The 23,250-nt window shown below is 39.7% G+C and overlaps 1 protein-coding gene across 3 annotated transcripts in view; it reads right to left on the minus strand.

Annotated features, from left to right (window-relative positions):
* Positions 1-2,723: 2,723 nt before the first annotated feature.
* The window catches only part of zgc:92140 (uncharacterized protein LOC447854 homolog), a 39,483-nt gene continuing 18,956 nt past the window's right edge, over positions 2,724-23,250 (minus strand). For all 3 annotated transcript variants that reach the window (XM_059341566.1, XM_059341567.1, XM_059341568.1), the window contains exons 2-6: positions 22,062-22,191; positions 12,267-12,352; positions 10,170-10,237; positions 7,682-7,742; positions 2,724-4,255 (exon numbers count right to left, since the gene is read on the minus strand). In XM_059341566.1, the coding sequence (XP_059197549.1) occupies positions 4,211-4,255; positions 7,682-7,742; positions 10,170-10,237; positions 12,267-12,352; positions 22,062-22,152 (351 nt within the window). In that variant the 5' untranslated portion in view covers positions 22,153-22,191 and the 3' untranslated portion in view covers positions 2,724-4,210. The remainder of the gene's footprint in view (positions 4,256-7,681; positions 7,743-10,169; positions 10,238-12,266; positions 12,353-22,061; positions 22,192-23,250) is intronic.

Raw genomic sequence — 23,250 nt, forward strand, 5'->3', positions numbered from 1 at the left:
CCTCTCTCTCTCTCTCACTCTGTCTGCCTCCAGCACACATTTATTCTCTTTGTGGGGAGCCTTGCTGCAAGCACTGGCCCACAGGGACTCTTTCACGCTGCTGGTGTGCACAGTGGCTGCTGATTGTAACCTTATGTGGCCCTGCTTGTGAGTCATGCGAGGTAAAGAAGGAGTTTGTGTTATGTGTTGGAGGGAGACAGTTGGGTGCAGCTATTAAAGAAACAGCCAGTGTTCCTTTCATGATGTGGTAATCAACTTAACCACTGACACTCGCAACATTATGGCGTCCAGTCCCACTGGGGGCACATTAGGCCGAGCCGAGGGCCAGATATCGATTCAGCACTTTTGGGTTTTATATATACGCATCATACAGTCATTTGAGGAGAAAAGTTGCCCAGTTATCATTAGCAGCCTATTATAACTCATTTTGACATTGTAAGGACAAATAATCAGTGTTGTTATCTATTAAGATGGATTACAAACTATTATTTATTGCACGCGAATGAGTTTTACTACCACGTTTAGTGGAATATTGCCAATTAGATATCAAACTAATTGAGGAAGCTATTTCATGATTTATGTTTATATCTTATCATTGATTTTGCTGCATGTACACTCCGATAAAGAGCCATAAAACAATGAATTATTCAGGCTGAACTTAAACATACAATAAGCCACACAATTTATGTGCTGCATGTTTGTTTTGTTGTGTTTGTATGACTTTAAACCTGCAATAACTATTTTTAAGGCCATTTAGTGGGAAGGGGAAAAATTGACATATTATGACCTTGTGAAGCTGATGTGGCAAATATATTATACATCCAGCAGATATGGAGCAACATCAGCATTTATTTGGAATCGTATTTCCGTCAACCTGACTAAGTAAAGTACAATATATCCTTTCTTTTAGCTCCGTTTTGGTCTCTTCCGATTCCTAAAGGAAATATTGTCCTCATTTGCTGCTAAATGCTCCATTATGTTCACCAGGTAGTTGCTAATTTTGTCAGTTTGTCATTTGATGCTATACAACATACTGTTGGTTTTTCATTTAAGATGCCAGAACCCACACTGTAATTTTTCAGAACCTTATAATTTTACACTAGGGGGAAAAAAAGAGCTCTGGGTCATTTGTATTTCTTGAAACTGATAGTTGACTTGGGCTTGCAGGCTGCAATGACAGCATTTGTTGGTGAAGTTTTTAGAGAAACATTTATACTATAAAAGAAAATAGTCATATAAAACATAAAACACTGAAAGAAGTGATGAGTTGCCTGCCTTATTGCATGATCCGAATCTTCATCAAAACCATTTTCAGCGTGTAGGTTGTTAGCCCTGAGGTTTCAGTACTGACTGGGATTTTTAAAATGGTAAAAGTCCAGAACAGCCATACAATCATTTATTACACAAATTTGAAACAAAGAATAGTGCAAGAAAATAAAGTAGGAAGCATAAGGAGGTAGGTGGCTGGAAAAATCAAAAGAGAAGAGGGCCAAATCATTAGAAAGCTAACTGATATATTTAGTATTAAACCACCTAGTAAGACTGTGGAGGACAGCAAGTAGGAGGTTGAAACAACATTTACTAGGGTTTACTAGGCACTTTTGATTTTGGGGAGGGAACTCTCTCTCTCCTATAAAGCCTGCAAAGCAGATATGTCGTTTTGTAGTATTTGTAGTTTTTTTCCACCTATTTTCAGTCTCTTGGCCAATAAAATGCATCAATATACATGTGGGAGTGTTGCAATGCAACATGAGACTTTTCCAGAACTTTGAAATCATCACCAAAAAAAGACACAAAATGACCAAAAAGGACTCAGAATTTCCAAAAAAAGACACACAATTACCAAAAAAAGGCACAAAATTACCAAAAAAAGACACAAAATTATCAAAAAAGACACAGAATTACCAAAAAAAGACATACAATGACTAAAAAAACTTCAGGTTTTAAGGGCTTATTTTAAAATCACCCAAAGGTTTTGCAGGCATTTTTTCCAGGCGTTTTAGGCCTAAATGGGCTAGTAGACTTCGGGTATAGTGTACACGCTGACAAGTGGTTATTGAAATGCATATTCGCATTCGAGTTGTGGGCCTTAATTTTGGAAAAAAGTCCAGGGCCTTTTTTTTTTTGTCCAAATCCATCCCTGGTGGCCAATGGCATGCAATGGCCAGTTTGTATGCACACAGTCGTCATCTCATGACTCATGAGACAAAAATAACAACAACCAATGAGCTGAAACATGCAAGCTCAGTATACTTGTTTTTTCGGCACGTCTATAATTTCTGAAGGGGTACGATCAGTAATGAGAAAATAAATGCAGAAAGCTGACACCAACACACACTTGTAGTGGGTCACAAGAATATTTTTGTATGAGTAATACAAAATAAAACATTTAAGAAAAATCCTGCAGCGTATATGTGTTTAAACTGTGTATTTTATTATGGCTGAAATGCCACTTTGTTTCCAGGAGGAGATTTCCGACCAGACTGCAGTACTGATATTGTGCCAGCAGGTGGCATAATGTAGTCTTAGTGCTCTGAATGAATCTGCTCTGACTGCACGGCTTTAGGCAGCATGACCACAGGAAAATAGACTGGCTTCACACTGCCAGCATGACGCCGCTCCATTACTCAGCTTAGAGGCGCGCACACACACACACACACACATGCAGACACACACACACACACACACACACACACAGTGTGCACACTAAGATAACATACACATTAAGAGCTTCTTCGTTTTTATTTTTAATAGAAAAAAGTATTCAAAATAATACAACAGGAAGTATCCGGTAAAGATGACAACGAAAAAAATGTGATCAGGTCTGTGTCTACACAGCAACAACGCATCCTCCCCTTGAGCTCAGCCCAGTTTTCTGCCTCAGTGCGTGTGTGCGTGTGTGTGTGTGTGTGTGTGTCTGAACACTGAATCAAAGCAGAAATAGAGCTTTACAGAGTAGCTCTGATTGATGCACATGACAGTCTGCTGGTGAAATGAAAGGGATAGAATAATGTGTGTGTGGTTTATATGTACATGAATGTGTGTGAAGTGTGTTGGAATGAGTGTGTGCTACGATGTTTGCTAGGATCTGCATTGTCGTGTTGTATGAAGGAGGATGGATTGGGTCACAGAGACACAGATGCTCTTAATGAACACAGCTTCAGTCCGTCTGCTCCGGTGAGGAGGATGACCAGGACCTTGATGAAGATGATGATGATGATGATACACTACAAAAGAAGCCAAGATTAAAACAAACCAAAGAAAAAAAACATCAGAAAAGGGGAAAAATAACCGAACGAGTGACTGCAGAACAGAATGAAAATTTAAAAAAAAAAAAAAAAAAAAAAAAAGGTCCTTGACTTCAGAAGGCAGGAGGAGTTTAGAGTTTCTAAATCACCGGCTCGCTCCCTACTCTTTCTTATTAAAATATCACAAATTTCTCTCTCTTTCTTCCCTCACCCGTACTCGCCCATTCTCTCAGTCCCTCGTGTCCCCAGCAGGCCTGGATGAAGGTCGGCAGGCCAAAAAGTTCAGTGTAGATCCTGATGGTGTTACTCAACTCCTCTGCCTTCACCATCTTTTCCTCCCGCTCTTCTTCACTTATGTGTCCGTCAGTTCTCCACACACCCACCAGAGACATTCGTCTGCACAGGGCGTCCATATCTGGGAGTTCCTTTTGTCCAACTGCACGGGTTAAATAATCAGGATGGGACCACAGAGGAGCAGACGGACAGATACGGAGGGACAGATGGAGGAGCTGCTGCTGTCCTCCTCGAGGAGATCACTCTGTTTGACCCGAGCGTGTCCTTTTTCCTCACGTCCTCCTCTGTCTCTCCCTGCTTTCATCTGTCTGTCTCTTCATCGCTCCGCCACCTCCATCTGTCTGCTCAGGGGCCTGTCGGGGTGAGGAGCTAGGAGAGGAGGGCTGTAGTCTCTGAAGAAAGTCTTCTTTATCCCATTCTCTCTCTCTCTATCTCTCTTTTTCTCTCACATTTATCCCTCTCGCTTTCCATTAAAATACTATCTTTGCCATACGTTCAAAAACACACATGCTCACACTAACATGTACAGTGTCCCGTCACACCAGCGCCCCACTGGAAAAACACTGATTCAACTCTTTCTCAGGCACACGAACGCATTTACACACACACACACACACACACACACACTGTGAGGCTCTCTGTGGGGGTGAATCTTGGGGGCCTCTGTGCTATGTCCCATCTTCCTCTTCCTCCTCCGAACAGTAGTCTCGCCCCTGCAGAGAAAGGGATTAGAGTGGATTTGAGATGTGCATAATTTTATATGATTTGCTCTAGTTATTGCTCTATTACTTTAAATGACTCTCTCTCTCCTAGCCCATTAAAGCCTGGAAAGCGGATATGTTATTTTGTAGTATTTGTAGTTTTTTTTTCACCTATTTTCAGTCTCTTGGCCAATGAAATGCATCAGAATACATGTGGGAGTGTTGCAATGCAACATGAGACTTTTCCAGAACTTTGAAATCATCACCAAAAAAAAGACACAAAATGACCAAAAACGACTCAGAATTACCAAAAAAAGACACAAAATTACCAAAAAAAGGCACAAAATTACCAAAAAAAGACACAAAATTATCAAAAAAGACACAGAATTACCAAAAAAAGACATACAATGACTAAAAAAACTTCAGGTTTTAAGGGCTTATTTTAAAATCACCCAAAGGTTTTGCAGGCATTTTTTCCAGGCGTTTTAGGCCTAAATGGGCTAGTAGACTTGGGGTATAGTGTACACTCTGGCAAGTGGTTATTGAAACCACTATTACCTTAAATGACTCTCTCTGCACCGTCTGCATGCAGCACAACCCCTACGCACCTGTTACTCCAGTCACGTTTAAACAATCTGCTCTATTTGCAGGTACCGGCAGAGAAAATACTGCATGAGACAGTTGAGTGGTGACAGGTGGGCAGTTATGTTGTTTTGTTTCTTCCATTATGATGAAGAGCAAACTCAACCACCTTCCTCTCCTCTCCTCTCCAGAGCAGCTCGTCTAACTGTGTGTGCTTTTTCGATTTAACTAAAGCTTTAAAGCACAGGCGTCCTCAGTAGTTCTCTGCAAATCAGTGGTGGAAAGTAACAAAGTGCATTCAAAGGTACGCTGCCTAAGTACTACTTACTGCTGTATTTCCATTTCATGTTACTTTATACATAATTCACTTCATTTCAAAAGGAAAATATTCTCCATGAATGTATTTTCAACACATTTTATCTGACAGCTGTATTTACTTTTTAAATTAGAGCAAAAAAGGATAAGTCAATCATCAAACAATTCATCTGTAATGTGTTGTGATGATTAATTGTTCTTTACTTTGATGCTTTTCAATGTCTTATACAAAAATATTAATTAAATATCTTTTGATGATAGCCAAAACAGGTTATTCTGAAGACTCATCATGGGCTTTTAGGAGATTGTGTTTGTTAAAAAATGTCGCCTCTAAAGTTGGAATAATTTTGTTTTCAGACACAATCCTCTGTTATTTGTGGTTTCATTTTCAATGTGATGCTGTTTGAAGATATGGATTAATAAAGGTTTGAGAAGATATACACTTTTAAATCACATTGTCACATTCATTTCATGGAAAGAGGTAAAAAATATTTCATCCTAACTTTGGAGTTATTTTCTCTATTTTCTGATATTCCGTGGACCAATAATTAAAAAGTAACGGATAATTAAATAATCATTAGTAGCAACTACACTGCAGATGAAGACACAGGAAATATATATTCCTTTTTAATTTACACATCAGTCATAGTGTTACATTTGCATTCATTGTTGGATGATCAAATTTCTGGCGATTCTTCAAAAATCATGTGTGATTAACACTTGGAGACATTAATGTGACAGAATATCAGCCAGACGGACTGAGCTGCCGGCTGTTAAGAGGTGTTAAAAACACTAGTGGACACTTGGGAAATGTTGCATATATAGATTTCATTTAAATGCCAATTTTTTAAAATGAATAATCAAAGAACTTCAACTTGCAGCTTTTCTTGTTTCCATGATTTATGGCATTATCCCGGTGTTATATTGCACGGAAGACATTTTTTAGTTCTCCCTTCTTCTAGCCATGACTGTGCTGTGAAAGTGTCAGGATTTATATTTTGCAGTAAACCCTGAAAGTACTTGAGGTTCATTAATATGGGCGACCTACTTTACATCATACATAAGAATTTGATCCATTGTTAAACCCAAACAGCGAGTAGATCAGCTTTAAGCATATTTTGACCTGAAACTGACTGTTTTGCTTCATCCTTTCAAGTTAAAGAACCTGAATTTTCTGTTTCTCCCATCCCTGCAGGAAACCCTGACATGTTTAACCCTTTATCAGGCAAATAACTATATTTGGTAACTTCAGGTAATATTTCGAGAAAATTGTTGCAAATTTACTAGATTAAAGTGGCAAATCTGTGCGAAAAAAATTGCAGATTTACGAGAAAAAGGTGGGAAAAAAGCAACTTTTTCCCCCCCAGATTCACCACTTTAAATCTCATAAATCTGCACATTTTTTTCTCGTAGATTTGCCACTTTAATCTAGTAAACTTTTTTCTCAAAATATTATTTTTGTATGTTTTTTTTTACACATTCTGGCTGTATGTAATATCCTCCAATATTCTGAAATTTGGAATTTGCAAGTATTTCAATGAGTGCCCTATTAAGGGTTAAAGTGGTGAATCTGGGAGAAAAAAGTTGCTTTTTTCCCACTTTTTTCTTGTAAATCTGCGACTTTTTTCACACAGATTTGCCACTTTAAATCTCTTAAATCTGCGACTTTTTCTCTCGTAGATTTGCCACTTTAATCTAGTAAACTTTTTTCTCAAAATATTATTTTTGTATGTTTTTTTTAAACACATTCTGGCTGTATGTATTATCCTCCAATATTCTCTAGGGTTGAAATTTGGAATTTGCAAGTATTTCAATGAGTGTCCTATTAAGGGTTAAAGTGGTGAATCTGGGAGAAAAAAGTTGCTTTTTTCCCACTTTTTTCTCGTAAATCTGCGACTTTTTACGCGCAGACTTGCCACTTTAAATCTCTCAAATCTGCACATTTTTCTCTTGTAGATTTGCCACTTTAATCTAGTAAATTTGCAACTTTTTTCTCGAAATATTACCTACCAAATATTACCAAATATAGTTCTTTGCCTGATAAAGGGTTAAGTGTGTTTGTGCTTTTTTTTCTTGTAGATTTGCCACTTTAATCTAGTAAATTTGCAACTGTTTTACCTTTACCAACTTTTTAAATATTACCTGAAGTTACCAAATATAGTTCTTTGCCTGATAAAGGGTTAAAGGCAGGGTTGAAAATGAAATGCATCACACCAAAGCTGAATCCAGCCCTTCCTCACTATCATTTCACTTTTCAACCTCATCCACAGTCAGAAGCAACCTGTGAGTTTTGAAGTGGCACAGTAAAAGTAGTAAATGGTCGCCATGACGGCAGCGAGGACCCGTTCCTCCCCCTCATGTGGAGTGTTGAGCTCGTAAGCAGAGTGACAATGTGCACTAATGGATGTTGTTGCTGTACAGCCTGTCTCCTTAAATGTTAAGACCCAGCTGTTACTTTAAACGCTCAGAGACCTTCTGCACGTCGCCGCCGCCTCCACAAACACACACACACACACACACACACACAGCCCCCCCCCTCACCTTCTCAATCTTCTCATCCAGCATCCTGAAAAATTCCTGCTGGCTCTCTGACGTGTGAATACTGAGAGAGAGGGAGAGAAGGAAAATGGAAAAGCAAGAAGGAGGGGGAGAGGAAGTTGGAGGTTGGAGACGAGGAGGAGAAGGGAGGCAAAAAATACATCATGAGAATTTTCCATTACACCCCCCGCACAGTGTGCACACACACAACACACACACACACACACCTCACTGCAGTGTGAGAAAGGCTGTGGAGGAATTTAAATAATTATTTTATAAAGTATTAACCCAGTCTGTCATCCAAATGCTAAATACTGATATGTTTACATCTCCAAACAGAGAGTCTGAGGTTGTCCAAGAGGCAGCATTATAAAGACCAGACACATAATATTACTTACTTCACACATCATAATATTAACATACTGATTCTAAGCTGCATCTTAATGGATGATGGGCATTAATGGTTTATTAAATTATAACAGGTTTCTCAGTTTTTACCGGAACTATTTTCTGTGTTGTTTGTGTAGTCAATATTTCATTTTTACTAGATTTTATTATTCTATTTTTTGTTTGCTACAGTCTATCTGTCATCACTGATGAACTGGGTGATTATTAGAGCCCGGCCGATATGGGATTTTAGAGGGGGAAATTCATTAATAACAGATATGGCTGCAGATACAGAACTTTTTTGAGCTGGAATGAAAAGGATCTTTTTTATGTGGATTTTGCAGTGATTTTTCACCACTCTGCAAAAGTACCCATAGAACTACTTTTTCAAACATAAAACTTTATTAAATAATAATTTCCTTGATATACATAATTTTACATTTTACAAACAACGTATTACATGTCAGCCAATTCTATAAGTGATAACTGAGGAAATAAAAATAAGGATTAAATAAATACCAAAATAAATATCATTACTGTTCAGTCAATTGCTGTCTATTTAAAAAAAAATAAAATAATGGTCAACACCATTTCTAAATCATGCCAAGCAACATCTTCTTGTATATTTTTTATACACCGATACCAATAGGCTTTTGATTGGCCAATATCAGCAAACAATATCTGTCAACCGATATATCTGTCGGGCTCTAGTTATTATATCTGATCCACCTTTTCCCAAATTGTTATCTAAAGTCCTTAAATTTTACCTCAATTTTCCATGTACAATATGTTTAATAATGTTTTCCTTGAGTGTGTGTGCTCCTGTGAGGTAAGTGCACTCAGCAGATCAGATTGCGGACACATGCAGCGGCAAAACAGTACAAAACAAAATAAAAGAGAAACAGAAATAAGACTCATTCTTTGGTTTTGGTTTTGGTTTTGTGGTGAATACGGACCCCAAGCCAATAAAAAATGTTTCCAGCAACTTGCTGAATCTATACCATGAAAAGTTAAGCAGTTCTGAAGGCAAAACCAGGTCCAACCCAGAACTTGCAAGGTGTACCTAATAAAGTGGCTATTGAGTAGGGGTGTCTCAATTTCAATTCAAAATTGAAAAATTGATCAAGATGAGCTTTCAATTTCAGTCACTGATGAAGTAGACCACGTGGCCTCAGTGTGGTACATTGAAGAAAATATGAAACTTAAAAACCATGCAACTTCATTTTAAAGCAGAATTTGAAAATGTAAACGACAATTGTCTGGGCATAAAAAAACAATGATTTGTTGATTTTTATAAATCGAGAGTCAATAGCCCAACAATGGCAGAGAGAAAAAAGGTTAAAATGATGGTTTTAGAGAGTTGTGACAGCTCTACTGGTAAGTGTATCACTTTATACCAGTAGTTCTCAACCTTTTTGAGTCGCGACCCCCAATTTAACATGCATGTTTGGTCGTGACCCCCGCTGACTGAACACAATCTCACACGCACAGTTCAGATCACCCAAAAAAGAAACAAAATGACCAAAAAAAGGAAACAAAATGAGCAAAAAAGACACAAATTGACCACAAAATGATCAAAAAAGGCCCAAAATTAGCAAAAAAAAGACACAAAATGACCAAAAAAAGACACAAAATGCCCAAAAAGACACAAAATGACCCAAAAAAAGGACAGAAAATGACCCAAAAAAGAAACAAAATGACCAAAAAAGACACAAAATGACCAAAAAAAGACACAAATTGACCAAAAAAGACACAAAATGACCAAAAAAAGACACAAAATGACCAAAAAAAGGACACAAATTGACCAAAAACGACACAAAATGACCCAAAAGACACAAAATGACCCAAAAAAGACACAAAATGACCAAAAAAAGACACAAAATGATCAAAAAAAGACATTAAGTGACCAAAAAGACTAAAACACATTAACACATGAACACTTTAACACAGTGGAGACAGAGCTGACTTCCAAAATGATTTGGCGACCCCCAGAAATCATCTCGCCACCCCAATTGGGGTCCCGACCCCAAGGTTGAGAATAGCTGCTTTATACAACATCCACGAGACTTTTATTTCACTTTGCAAACCGCTGTTGGCCACTTACTTCGACTTGATGTTTGCTGAAGAGACCTCTTTCTGCGGTTTGCCTCTGTACTGCACATTACTCTTCTCCTGAAAGGCACACACACACACACCTTTAGTTTTCATTATCAGCTGATAAAACAGGCAAAAACAAACAACTCATATCAGCAAACAGCCACACCACTGAAAGCACATGTTAATGCATTATTAAATTATGTTGTTGCCCAGCTGCCGCTGGACAGCAACCACACAGCAGGACACCAGGTCCAGTGTACTGGAGGTGTAATAAAACTGTGATGATGTTTGAGTTCTTATAGTTTTTGTGTCCCAACCAAAAATATTGTGACCTGCATGCTTCACCACTCACAGTGTGTGTGTGTGTGTGTGTGTGTGTGGGTGGGTGTTTGAATTCCTCCTGCACCCACAATAATGACAAGTGGTAGGAAAAAATACTGGTCTAACCACATGTTGTGGCTGCACAGGAGGTTAGCTGTGTGTGTGAAAATGTGGTTTGGGTCTTCCAACAACTCAAGTAAATAACAAACCGGAACTGGCTTTCTGAAACAAGACAACCAGACATTTAAAACTATTTATGCAGTTCACAAAATGGCTTTCAATTGCAATAAAATAAGTCAAGCTGTGTGGTTTCTGTATCAGGAAAACCTTCATCTCATATTTTTATCATTATAGTAGACTGGCTGATTAATCAAAGTTACAAATGGCTCCAAACTATTATAAAAACAAGATAATAAAGATAAATTTCACATTCAAATTCGCAATAATGCTCTCATTTTTTCTTGTGTCATAAATCCAGCGCACCTTTACTGAATGCAATATTTTTAATACACTTTGTAGCAGTACACTACAATATTTTTATTTTTTCATATTTACTTTGGATATTATTTCCTTACATAAATATATATCCTGCAAATATATTTTTTTATTTGTATATTTATTTAAATTTAGATCTTAGAAAAAAACATTTTTTATTTGCTTTTCAGCTGAATTATATTTAAAGTTTTTTTTTTTTTATAATTCAAAGTTTTTATTATCTTTTCATTTTTACAACATACACACGAACATCAAACAAACCAGACAGGATGGAGGTCATAAAAAAAAATAATAATAATAATAATAATAATAAAGTAAATAAATAAATACAATAATAATAGTAAATAAATAAAATACAAAATCTGAAAATAAATTAACTAAAAACAAGACAGGCAAGTGAGCAGGCAAAGCAGGCAAATCAACAAATCTGCCTTTTAAAGTTTTGTTTTTTTTAATAAATGCTAACTGTAATTGTTCTTATTCTTAGTGTAATCTTGATCTCTATATTGACTAAAATAATTGTGCTTAAGATTTTTGCCAGAATTGAGCTAACGGGGAAACAAGTCTGCTGACACCATCATAAAATAACTCACATAGCATTTCATCTGATTTCTTTACGTAAATCTGTAGCCTGTTACTGTGATAAGGTCCCTTTTTTTTTAGGTGCAGCAATATAAATGAGTGGCCTTGTGACACTGCTTCTGTTTTTAATCAGGATTTATAGCTGCATGGTTATTGTTCCACCGTTTGCCAGGACGCCAGGCTGACTGACCTGATTTACTGAAGGAGCAAACAGGCTCTCACTTCACATTTCTCCACTTTTCAGCCACTTAGTGTTTAAAAAACGTACAAGCTTTGTAAACTGGAGGTTAAATGTGTGCAACAAGGATTGGATAGTAGGGTTCAGCAAGTTATTAGAACAAAAAAAATGACGTCTTCGATGAAAATTTAACAATTCTTTCCACTGTTTTTGCAGGAAGGGAGTCAAACCAACCAAGCGATCAGCCCCCACATTCCACACACGCCAGCATGTTGTCTCTACCTGCGTGTGAGGCTCCTCTTTGTGTGTTTTTGCATGTGTGCTAGAGACAATAAGTGTGTACGTGCAGGCCGGCGAGGCTGACGGGAGCTGCCTTTGGACACAAACACGAGCCTGTTCGCTTGAGCTGATAAACTGTCAGGAAAAGGTCTGAGTCTGTGTGTGGATGACAGGCTGTCAGTGGATGGGATGCTGTGTGTGTGTGTGTGTGTGTGTGTGTGTGTGTGTGAGAGTGTGTGTGTCTCTCACCAGGTTCTCCTGGTTGCGTGCATTCACCCGGTTTTCATCCCCTCTCATGTACTTCACCTCCTCCACTCCCTTCATCTTGTATTCGTCTGAGGAGAGAGTGTTTCAGAGAGAGAGAGAGAGAGAGAGAGAGGTATGATTAAAGGGAGAGAGGAAACAAACAACAGCATGTATTTATCAGGAAACACTGACCAGATTCCTTTCATTCATCCTGGTCAATATGCACTGAAAGGCTAAAATGATTGTCATATTGGCTTTACTTTACTCCCACTGTATTATGTCAACATTACCAATGACTGCACCATTTATTTCAGTTATAATTCCTTCAACGTAATCTGATAACTACAACCTGATACAGTGTTTTAGAAAGAAGACATGACAGCTGACGTATAAGTAGGAGGACACTCCTTTTTCATTTCAGTCTCAGCAATTCATCCGAGGAAAGCAAAAACACAGTGAGAGGGAAAACACGTGTGTGTGTGAAGTAAGAGAGGGGACAGAAGAGAAAAAAAACGGGACAGATAAGAAGCTGGAGAGGGATTAAAGATCAGTCTAACAGCTTTTAGGCTACATTGACAGCTTAGACAGTTAAGACAGTTAAGACAAGCTCAGTGGCGAAAACGGTGACACTTCCTCAAAAATGCACTGCATCGCCACCACGCCTCGCAATGTGCACCCTACATCACTGCTAGAGGGAGAAATTAGGGAAATAAACATGAATGTGTTGTATTACAAGAATTAGACATATGGGTGGTTGACGTGAAAAGTGAAAAAAAGAATAATTCAAAAAATATATGTCAAATGACATACAATTATATTCCCTTATATGTGAATAATTCAAAACTGAATGTGTCCATTTCTAATTCTTCATATATTTAGCTTATTATTAACTTTTTGGTGTGGTAGTCCTAAAATGTGTCCACCGGTGCAACAAAATAAAGTCGAATATTTAATTCAGAGAATGTTGGACAGATAAGATAGATAAGCCCAACGCATATTAGTTATGAATATTTTTATCAATCAATGTAAATTGATAAAAATATTCAGATCAATACTTAAACTGCATTGTACCAAAGGACTACCTTAAGACGACCAGTTCCAACACTGCACGGAAATAGTAATATTATGAAAATATTTGAGACAGAACTGATCTTGTGTGCAGTCCACCTGCTCCAGAGATTCTTCTGTCCTTACTGATTCTGGAAGGACCCCTCTCAGTAATGGGGTGGTCACATTAATGCCTGTTTTATATCTACATCATGGCGTTGCTCCAGGAGGACACCAGTTTTGCAGACAAAATGTAATGTGTCCTAATAACTCTACATAGGGACCTTAACACTTATATCCTCTAGATTCATTAAGTAAACACTCGTATGACATGCATTCAAGTATTTTAATGTATTTAGATTCATTTTTCATTAAATTACAGTTGTTTTAAGATAAGTAATGCTACCTAGGACAGTTGCACCGGTGGACAAATGTCAAGTTCAAAACAGAATATTTGCATAGTTGAAGAACGATACTCATTGTTTGCAGATGGATTAGATGTAGAAGAATGAACTGCATATTAAAACATTAATTTTAATGAAATATTATCAAATTTTAGTAATATTTGTCACTGGGAACACAAAAATTGAGCGTCACGTCAACCACCCATATCTCACTGATCCAAGGACCTTGGTAGTGCATTTTTCAATACACTGTTTAAATCCTTTATAATTAAAATATATGCATGAATCTGACCCCAGTCCAGAATCTCTGTAACTGGTTATACTGTAACTATAAGGATAGATTTATCTGACATGAGTAAGCCAGAGAAATAATACTGTGTAGCATGCATCAGTGCATTAAAAATAACTTATTTTTACATTTAAAGTTGTATAAAAAGGATTGTAAAAATAGATTAAAGATCAAATTGTCCAGCCGTAGTAGAAATACATGTGTGTGTCAGTATTTTAACATCAATCATGGCCGATCCCCACTCTAGCCTTCCTCTGATAGGCTCGTACCTCATTGGTCGGGTTGGTTAGGTTTCGGCATGAGGAGTGAGAGTGGATGATGTAAGGGTGAGAATATTAGGGTAAGCAAATCTCTTCAACACAGTAGGCTAAAAAAAACATTCATCCAGGCCCAGACTTGCTCTTACATGTGCCAGTCTTTGTTTACAGTCTGATTAGTAACGTCATTGATCATTTTTGTTGTCGTTTTATGTCCAAAACACATTTTAGCTTTTAACCAATTGAAGCCTGGAAAGCGGATATGTCATTTTGTAGTATTTGTATAAGCTCTCAAATACTTTTGGAATTTCATTTCTATCTGCTACAGAGGCTGAAAAATCTATTATTTAGTCGAAGCGTTGACACTTCTGTTGAATTTCCAGAAAAACTTCAGGTTTTAGGGGCTGATTTTAAAATCGCCCAGAGGTTTTACAGGCGTTTTAGGCCTCAATGGGTTAAATAGATAAGTGCATATGAATGCAGATTTTAAAAAAGGGCAGATTCTGCATTCATATGCAAACTGCGCTGATACCAAACAATACAAAATAAATCTGACAGTGATGTAAGATGATATGATGTCAAAATACTCTACATACAGCACATTTACCTGGGACCAAACCCCACCTAACCTTGAGCAGAACAATACAAGCACAGTGGCATTTCTGCTGACTGCCCGGTTGTTGCACATTTTACTGATAAAGCAGCTGAAACACACACACGCCCCTAAACACACCTTGCAGCCTTATCTGTTGCACACTTTGTATTTTGCCCTCCCTCTATCAGCAGTCTGTTGCTCTGTCTGTTTATCCACGTGTCTGTCTGTGCCACTCTGTACCCAGCTGAAGGGTCCAAGCCTTCCTCTCTGCTCTGCTGCTCACAATCCTCCGGGATCACCTGTGTGTCTTTGCTCCTCCTGGGTGTGTGTGTGTGTGTGTGTGTGTGTGTGTGATCGCCTGTGTTTCAGCATCACACACGTGCGTCACTGTGGAGCCTGCGTTTGTCAGATAAATGCTGCTGATGTGAAATAACTTCAGAGAGAGAGAAAGAAGAAGGGAAGCTGGCAGATTTAACAGAAAGAGAAGAAGAGATGAGAGGAAAAACCAAATGCCGACTACTTTTCTGCTGTTCTGTTTGTCTCAGGAATGTAAACGAGTCGGAGCAAAGTGGCTCCTGTCTGAACATGCCGACGCACACAAACGGTTTTATAACACTACACAGGCTCACCAAACTAAGATCTGCTCTGTAAACATGCAGCACATAAGGTGCTGCAGATGGAAACAGAATTAAGAGCCATTTCCTCTGCTCCCCAGCATATTACAGGGGCAACACACATAAATTTAAAGCTATATAATCCGCACCTTAAGGTGGATACAGATGAATGAGAAAGGGGTAAAATTAGCCGCGGCTTTGGGCGATGTGAATAAATCTAAATGGACATTTTGAAGTAGCGATTGAGGAAAATGTCATTTTATAATTTGGGTGAGCTGCAGCTTGACGGGTTAAACTGAATGTTCTGCTCCTGCGACAGGATAGTCACTGAGCTTAATGTGACGGCTGGAGATAGATCAAAGTGACCCAGCTTACACCAATCAAGACTCATCACATCACAGACTTTGCTTCAGTTTTAGATAGGAGCAAAAACCGGTCATGCTGTGCGAGTAGTACGTACGTGTGTGTGTGTGTGTGTGTGTGTGTGTGTGTGTGTGCGGCAGTCATTGTCACAAGAAACGACAAGGGTGTTTCGTCACGCCGATGCCGGGTTCGCTTTGGGAGAGAGGGGAGGGCAACCGTCGGAGAGAGAGGAAGATGAAAGGGAAGAACTATTTTGAGGAGCTGTGATTTTGTGATGTGGACATCTTTCTCATCTCTGATTAGAGACCAGAGCGCTGCAGTGACCTTAAGGTACAAACAGTCAGCGCACGTGCACGAGCGCGTGTGCGTGTGCATGTGTTTCTATTTCAGATAACGCTGTGTCTTTGAATCTGCACGTTTGTCATTTCATGCAAGTGTGCCATTTGAATGGGTGTGACTCATTTTAATAGCCGTCTTCGTGAGTGTGTGTGTGTGTGTAGTTCTGTGTGTACTTGTGTGTGTGTGTGTGCTGTAACAGCTCTAGCTGGCCTGCCTGTCCTGTGGCTATGTCACTCCGTCCTTCCTGCTGCGTGTCCTCCCTCTCGGCCACTCTGGCTCCGGGCCATCTCTGGCCTCACCATGACATTTACACCTGAACATCACGTCTCATCTCCAACACACACACACACACACACACAGACACACACACAGACACACACACAGACACACACACACACACACACACACACACACACACACACACACACACACACACGGACACACGGACACACGGACACAGACACACACACACAGACACAAACACACACACAGACCCACACACACAGACACACACAGACACACACACACACACAGACAGACACACAGACAGACAGACAGACACAGACACACACAGACAGACAGACAGACAGACACACAGACACACAGACACAGACACACACACACACAGACAGACAGACAGACACACAGACACAGAAACACACACACACACACACACACACACACACACACACACACACACACACACAGACACGGACACGGACACGGACACGGACACGGACACGGACACGGACACGGACACGGACACGGACACAGACACATACACATACACATACACATACACATACACACACAGACACACAGACACACAGACACACAGACACACACACACAGGGGGAAATCCAAAACACTATGCATATATATATATTCAAAATATCTTTTCTGATGCGTTACTGTCATGACAACTGTAAGCAAATAGGAAAACAATAAAAGTCAATTGCTTGTGACAGTAGGGAGCCCCTCGATTAGTAAAAAACTGATCTAAAAAACATGTGTTATACAATTAAATAGTCAGATTCAATGAGAATTTGACTTCTCACTGGCTGTATTCATACATCTTTCACCATCGGGTTCCTTTTCAAGGCCTGTAATATTAAAAATGATATATCACGCACACAGAAGAAACTCCAGGCTCTATCAGCCATGCAGCAGCAGTTACTCATTAGCTGAATGTTGCTGAAATACTGTATTGTGTTTGATGTAGTAGACTAGGGTTGGATGATTGGTTTCCTGTCAGGCTGATGTTTTCACATGACGACGGTCTCAATGCTGAGGGCAATCTGAGGAGACCAAAAAATGTCTGTCATGTCTGAAATTAGTCAAATTTAATGTCTGAGAAAGACTGGATTGTGCAAACTCTTGAGGCCTGCAGGAACTGTTTCTCAAAAATATCAAAGACAGAGACACATCATGCTGAGATAATGAAGACTGATGTCAGCGCCATAGATCGAGGATATTAGCACACTAATCACAAAACAAACTCACAACAAAAAAGTTTGGTGGTGTAAAACGTGGGTACAAACAGCATCCCAACTTTTTTGGTTGCTAATTGAATTAAATTAAAATGAAACTAGTCTTTTATATAAAACAGTCTTTTATGGAACAGACTGAACATTTAATACAAAAGGCACCAAATTGGATTAAAAAAAAAAAAAAAGTAATTTAAGCAATAAAGCAAACAGTTTTCTATTAATACTCCTTTTAAACTGATCCCTCACATTGTGTATATCACACATGTTGACATTGCACTGACGATTAAAAAACAGATATACTGGGCAGCCCTAGAAATAAGGGAATAAAGGGATAAACTTAAACACACAGGTGCATGCAAAGCACATATATATGTATTCTGTGTGTACATTTGTGTAACGTTGTGTAATTTGTGTTCGGTCCTCCCCTTTGTTTGTTCCCAATCTTACAAACAGCATCTCGTGGATATCTAACCTTTATGTAACTAGGGCTAGTTAACGGAGTGTGAATGTTCTTTTCCAGAAACGCCCTGATCCACAATCACACCTGGAAGCTTCCCAGTGCAACCACAGTTAGCCTCAGCTCACCACTGAGCAGCTCCACTGGAGCGCCCCTGCAGCCTTGTTAAAGGGCACTGCAGCAGTGATAATAAGGGACGTGCTGGGGATTGAACCGACGACCTTCAGGTCAGCAGCTATTTCTGTGCACTGCCCTAAAGAGGAATTGTTCTGCTCTCCACACACTGCGCATGGACACTGTATTTGTTGTGGCTTTTGTGTTGTTTGCAGGAGAAGAGAGAATTCTCTGAAATGCATCGGCACGAAAAGTTCATTCAAGCATGTAGCTGCTCTTTTTTTTTCAAGTGTGTATGTGGTAATATTTAATAATTGGGAGCTCACTTAGCGGTATGATAAAGAAAAGCTCAGTGTGATTGAAGTGCCGGCATTTCTTAGAGGCACGAATAAAAACAATCAGCTTTGAGAGATCCTTTTTTTTTTATCCCTGTGAGTAAAACTGACTAATCGCAACAACACACTTCACACCACTTTTTTCTCTTCACGGTATTTTCTCTGCATCTGACAGAAACATTTCAGACGGACAGTGGGACAGACCCTCAAACTGCTCAGCTGCTCCACCGCCTCAAAACAACACAAACTCTTAAAGAAACAGTGAAATCAGCACGCCATCATGTTGTGTATACATGTTAGAGCGCCACAATCATACACACATACAGTCCTATCTCCACTCTAATCTCTCCTTCCACTGTCATTATTGCAGACATCAATAGCATGATGTTGTGGAGAGTGTTGCTATTTTCCCTCGTCGTCCTTCAGTGTTTGTGTAATGGAGCTCAGCCTTTTCCGGTTATTGTGCGAGGGGGTGGGGGGGGGGTTGGGGTTAGTGGCCGGAGTCTGACGGAGCAGGCTGTGTATCTGGGACACACATACAATCACGCATGCACAAATACACACGAGGACAGACAGACTGGCAGACAATCTGTCGGAGGCGGAATATGAGGGGTCGCTGTCTCGCTATATAGACAGATATGCAACATACATGCACGGACACACAGTCTACAGGGGGTAGATTTACGTATGTGTGTGTGTGTGGGGGGGGGGGGGGGGGGGGGGGGGGCGGCGGACTTATTGACCGCCTCAATCATGTGAAGTACACCGGATGCACTGGAGCAGTTTGACTGGGGTTGGAAAGGCCAGCGAGTTAAGTGGGAAAGAATGACTACACACTATGTGACAATGAGTAAAATACTGCAGCGAGAGAGGAGTTAGTAAGCTCCAAGAGAAGAAGAAACAAAGAAAAAGGGGGCGTGAAGAAAGGGTGTTATTGGGGGTTGAAGCCTGGGATAACTCTAATCTACCATATCCAGGTCACTTCTTGTCTTCCACCTCTACGCACACACTCCGGCTCAAACAGTAGTCTGGCCCAGCCTCCGCCACTGTGGATTCCCCTTTAACGGACTGACAGGGAGACTCGGAGGATAGGATGGGAGGAAGAAGGGAGGAAAGAGAACAGGGAGGTGAAAGGACAAAAGGTTGTGACCTAATGTTGTGCCTGAGGAGAGAGGAAAAGAGCCGGGGAGAGAAGAAACACTGGGGGATGAAGGCAGGAAGAGAGGGAGGGGTGTGCAGAGACCCAAAATAGAGAGAGAGAGAGAGAAAGAGGAAAGGAAGAACGGGGCCTTGAGAAGGGGACGGGAAGAGGCGATCAGACCGAGACAGAGAAGTTGAAAAGAGAGAGAGAGAAATAAAAAAAGAGAAGAGCAGCAGCGTCAAAACACACGTCATTCTCCCTTCCTCTCTCAAGGAAAAATGCTCCGCTCCTCCCTCCCATCGCTCATCCCCTGCCTCGTTCTGTCGCTCCTAAAACGACGGGGAGGGAAACAAGACGTGAGAGTGGAGAGGGGAGGCGGATGAGGGGAACGTGTGGAATGGAAGGGACGAGAGAGCAGCAAGTCAAAGAGGGTGAGAGGCTGAAGAGGGAGAAGGGTCAGAGAGAGAGGGATGACGGAGAGAGAGAGAGAGAGAGAGAGAGAGAGAGGACCTCCTGTGGATCGTCATCTGCCACGTCCATCCGCCCGTGTGCAGTTCTACCAGAGTGTTGCTCCTAATTCTTAATCGCTGTTAATCCCTCTACCACCACCATCATCTCTCTCCGTCTCTGGCTTTCACTTTCTGTTCTGTCCCTCATTGCACAACAGCCTGTGAGCTATTATTAGAGCCGCAACTGACAATTATATTCATTACAGATTAATCCCTTGATTGTTTTTTTCAATCAATCGATTCCAGAAAATGACATAATGCTTGGCAGACACCTTTGTTTTCTCACTTACATAGGAATGAACAGGGGTGGATTCAGTGTCGGGGATCGAACTGACGACGCTCAACTTCAATTAACCCATTGTTTTGTAGTATTTGTATAAGCTCTCAAATACTTTTTGAATTTCATTTCTATCTGCTACAGAGGCTGAAAAATCTATTATTTAGTAGAGGCGTTGACACTTCTGTTGAATTTCCAGAAAAACTTCAGGTTTTAGAGGCTTATTTTAAAATCGCCCAGAGGTTTTACAGGAAGTTTCAGGCGTCAATGGATTAATGGATCTGAGCTGCAAAATTTCCATTGCAATTTCCCAGAAGGTCAAAATTTTGCACAACAAAAAGCCTAAAATATTCTGTTTAAGATGATGGAGAATGGAGAATAGCTGGACAGAAAAGGAGCAGCCTGAGATATGTTTCGCATTTGTGTTTGAGAAAGTATGTAAATGATTAAATCAATTATTAAAATGACTGTTGATTTACTGCCTGTCCATCTAATCCAGTGGATAATCCAGTGGTTCCCCACCTTTTTAGGCCTTTACAGCAAAGCAGTGTGTCTACTTGTGATTCCTTGTAGTTACTTATGTCTGATTTGTGAGAAGTCCAGTAACAGTAATGGTCCTATTTTCTCTTTTATTACCTCCTTTACGTCACTTTTTGACTTATTTGTCTGTCAGCAGGATTATTCAGGTTAAATTATTCATGAAACTTGGTGGAAGCAGAGGCCAAGGAAGAAGAACCCATTACATGTTGTAGTGAAAGCGAATCATGTGACAGATGATTGAACAAACTAAATTTCACTTTCATTTCAACAGTTTTCAACAGCAGAAAAATTCCCAAATGCAAAAATTCACATGAACTCTCCCTAATGTGGAGCAACAACTCTATACAACATTTTTGAGACACATTATGACATCATGAAAAACACCAAAGTGGGTCAAAAAACTTCCCATCCTGTGAAATGGGAGCATGTGAGTTCACCATTGGCCTTGTCGGAGGTTTGTTTTTATAGTTTTTAGAGGCCTAAAGGGACAAAACTACCCAATATTTCACAGACAAAAACAAAGATTAAAGAAAAGTAATTGAAAACAATATTGCTCGGCATGAATATGATTCTTTGAGCATAAATCTGTCCTCCTCTCTGCTCCTAAGTTAATCGATTAATTGATTCATCACTAATGGAAACTCTTAAAAGGGCTGCTCCATCCTCTCCTCTCCATTTCCAAAGACTAAAATATTGAGAACGTCAAGGACACACAACACCTGAGCGAGCGAACAGTTAACACTGCGCTCTCTCTAACTCGTTACTTCCTCTCCCTTTTTACATGAACTGTCAACATGGATGGCTCCAATAAAACTGTGGTGTTGACAGTTATTGTCTGAAATGGAGAACTTAACACTCTGCCAGAGGACTATGAGCGATAATGAAGAGAATATATTGCGAGGGCAGACGGGGCAATGGGTCTACGCTGAGCAATTAACAGAGTGAAATGGAGCTGTGAAGCTTTTATTGACATCCCTCTGTGTGTGTGTGTGTGTTAGTGTGTTAGTGTGTGTGTGTGCATACTGACCAGTGAAGAGGTCTCCGTTGCTGTAGGCCTTGCCGCGTCCCTCCTCATCGTTGGGCACGGCCGACACCTGCTTGGCCGAGGTGCAGCCCATGGCCTCACACTCTGAAAGCTCTCCTCATCGCACTCTCACCTGCACGAGGACAGAGATCACACAATGAACAACAGGGATGGAAACCTGCCAACTTCAACATCTAGAACATTAGCAATCAAATCCATAAATCGCTCTGTTTTTATACGGACTCCAGTATGTATAACAACATGCATACACGGGCAAAATGAAACAGTACTATGCGAAAGTCTGCTTTGATAACAGACGCTTTTATTTTGACAGGATGAAAAAAGACTTCCTGATGATCAAGTGAGATTATCCTGTAAAGATAACGTCAACACTCCATCAGAGCAACGAGGAAATCAAAAATGATCGACTTTGGACTTCTCCATGCAAGGAGAGTGATTGATCTAAATTGTAAAAATGTAGAACCACCATCACTAGCTATATGGAAGAAGGAGTTGATGACTTGTCTTGGACTGGAGAAACTGACATACATTGTTAAAGGTAAACAGGAGGAGTTTGCTTGGATTTGGGAATCATTTATGTCATTCCTGACCAATGAAACGGATAACACTGACTGAACAACAGGTTATGAAATGATCCTGCCTTTTATGTTATTATTTTTATTTATTTTGCTCCACTTTAGTCTTATTTATTTCATTTTAGTACTTATTTTCCATTAGTTTGATGTTTGTTGTCACTGTCCATTTTATTTACTCACTTTCTTTGTCTGTGTGAATGAATGTATGTTTGAGGGGATATAAATGAAAATGTTTGTAAATCCGACATAAAGTTTGATATGCACTTGAAACTTCAATAAAAATATTGTTAAAAAAAAAAAAAAAAGATAACGTCAAGGAGTTCAATGTTTTATGTTTTAGCTCCCGAATAGGCATGAGGTTAGTTTTCACGGTAAACTTGCATAGTTAAGTGTGTTTTGTGTTCAAATAAGTTTTGGATTAAATTAAACCTAGTAATTCATGTTCGCAAGGTTGGATACAGTAAGCTAGTTTTACTTAAATGAATACTCTTGTATTTCTGTGTGTTTTATAATTGTTATTGCAACTTTCAGTTTGCAAACTGTAGCTTTATCCAACTTAATTCTCAGCTCATTGACTTATTCACGTTCTGCCGCAG

This window comes from Centropristis striata, chromosome 9 (assembly GCF_030273125.1).
Source record: "Centropristis striata isolate RG_2023a ecotype Rhode Island chromosome 9, C.striata_1.0, whole genome shotgun sequence".
Classification (NCBI taxonomy): domain Eukaryota; kingdom Metazoa; phylum Chordata; class Actinopteri; order Perciformes; family Serranidae; genus Centropristis; species Centropristis striata.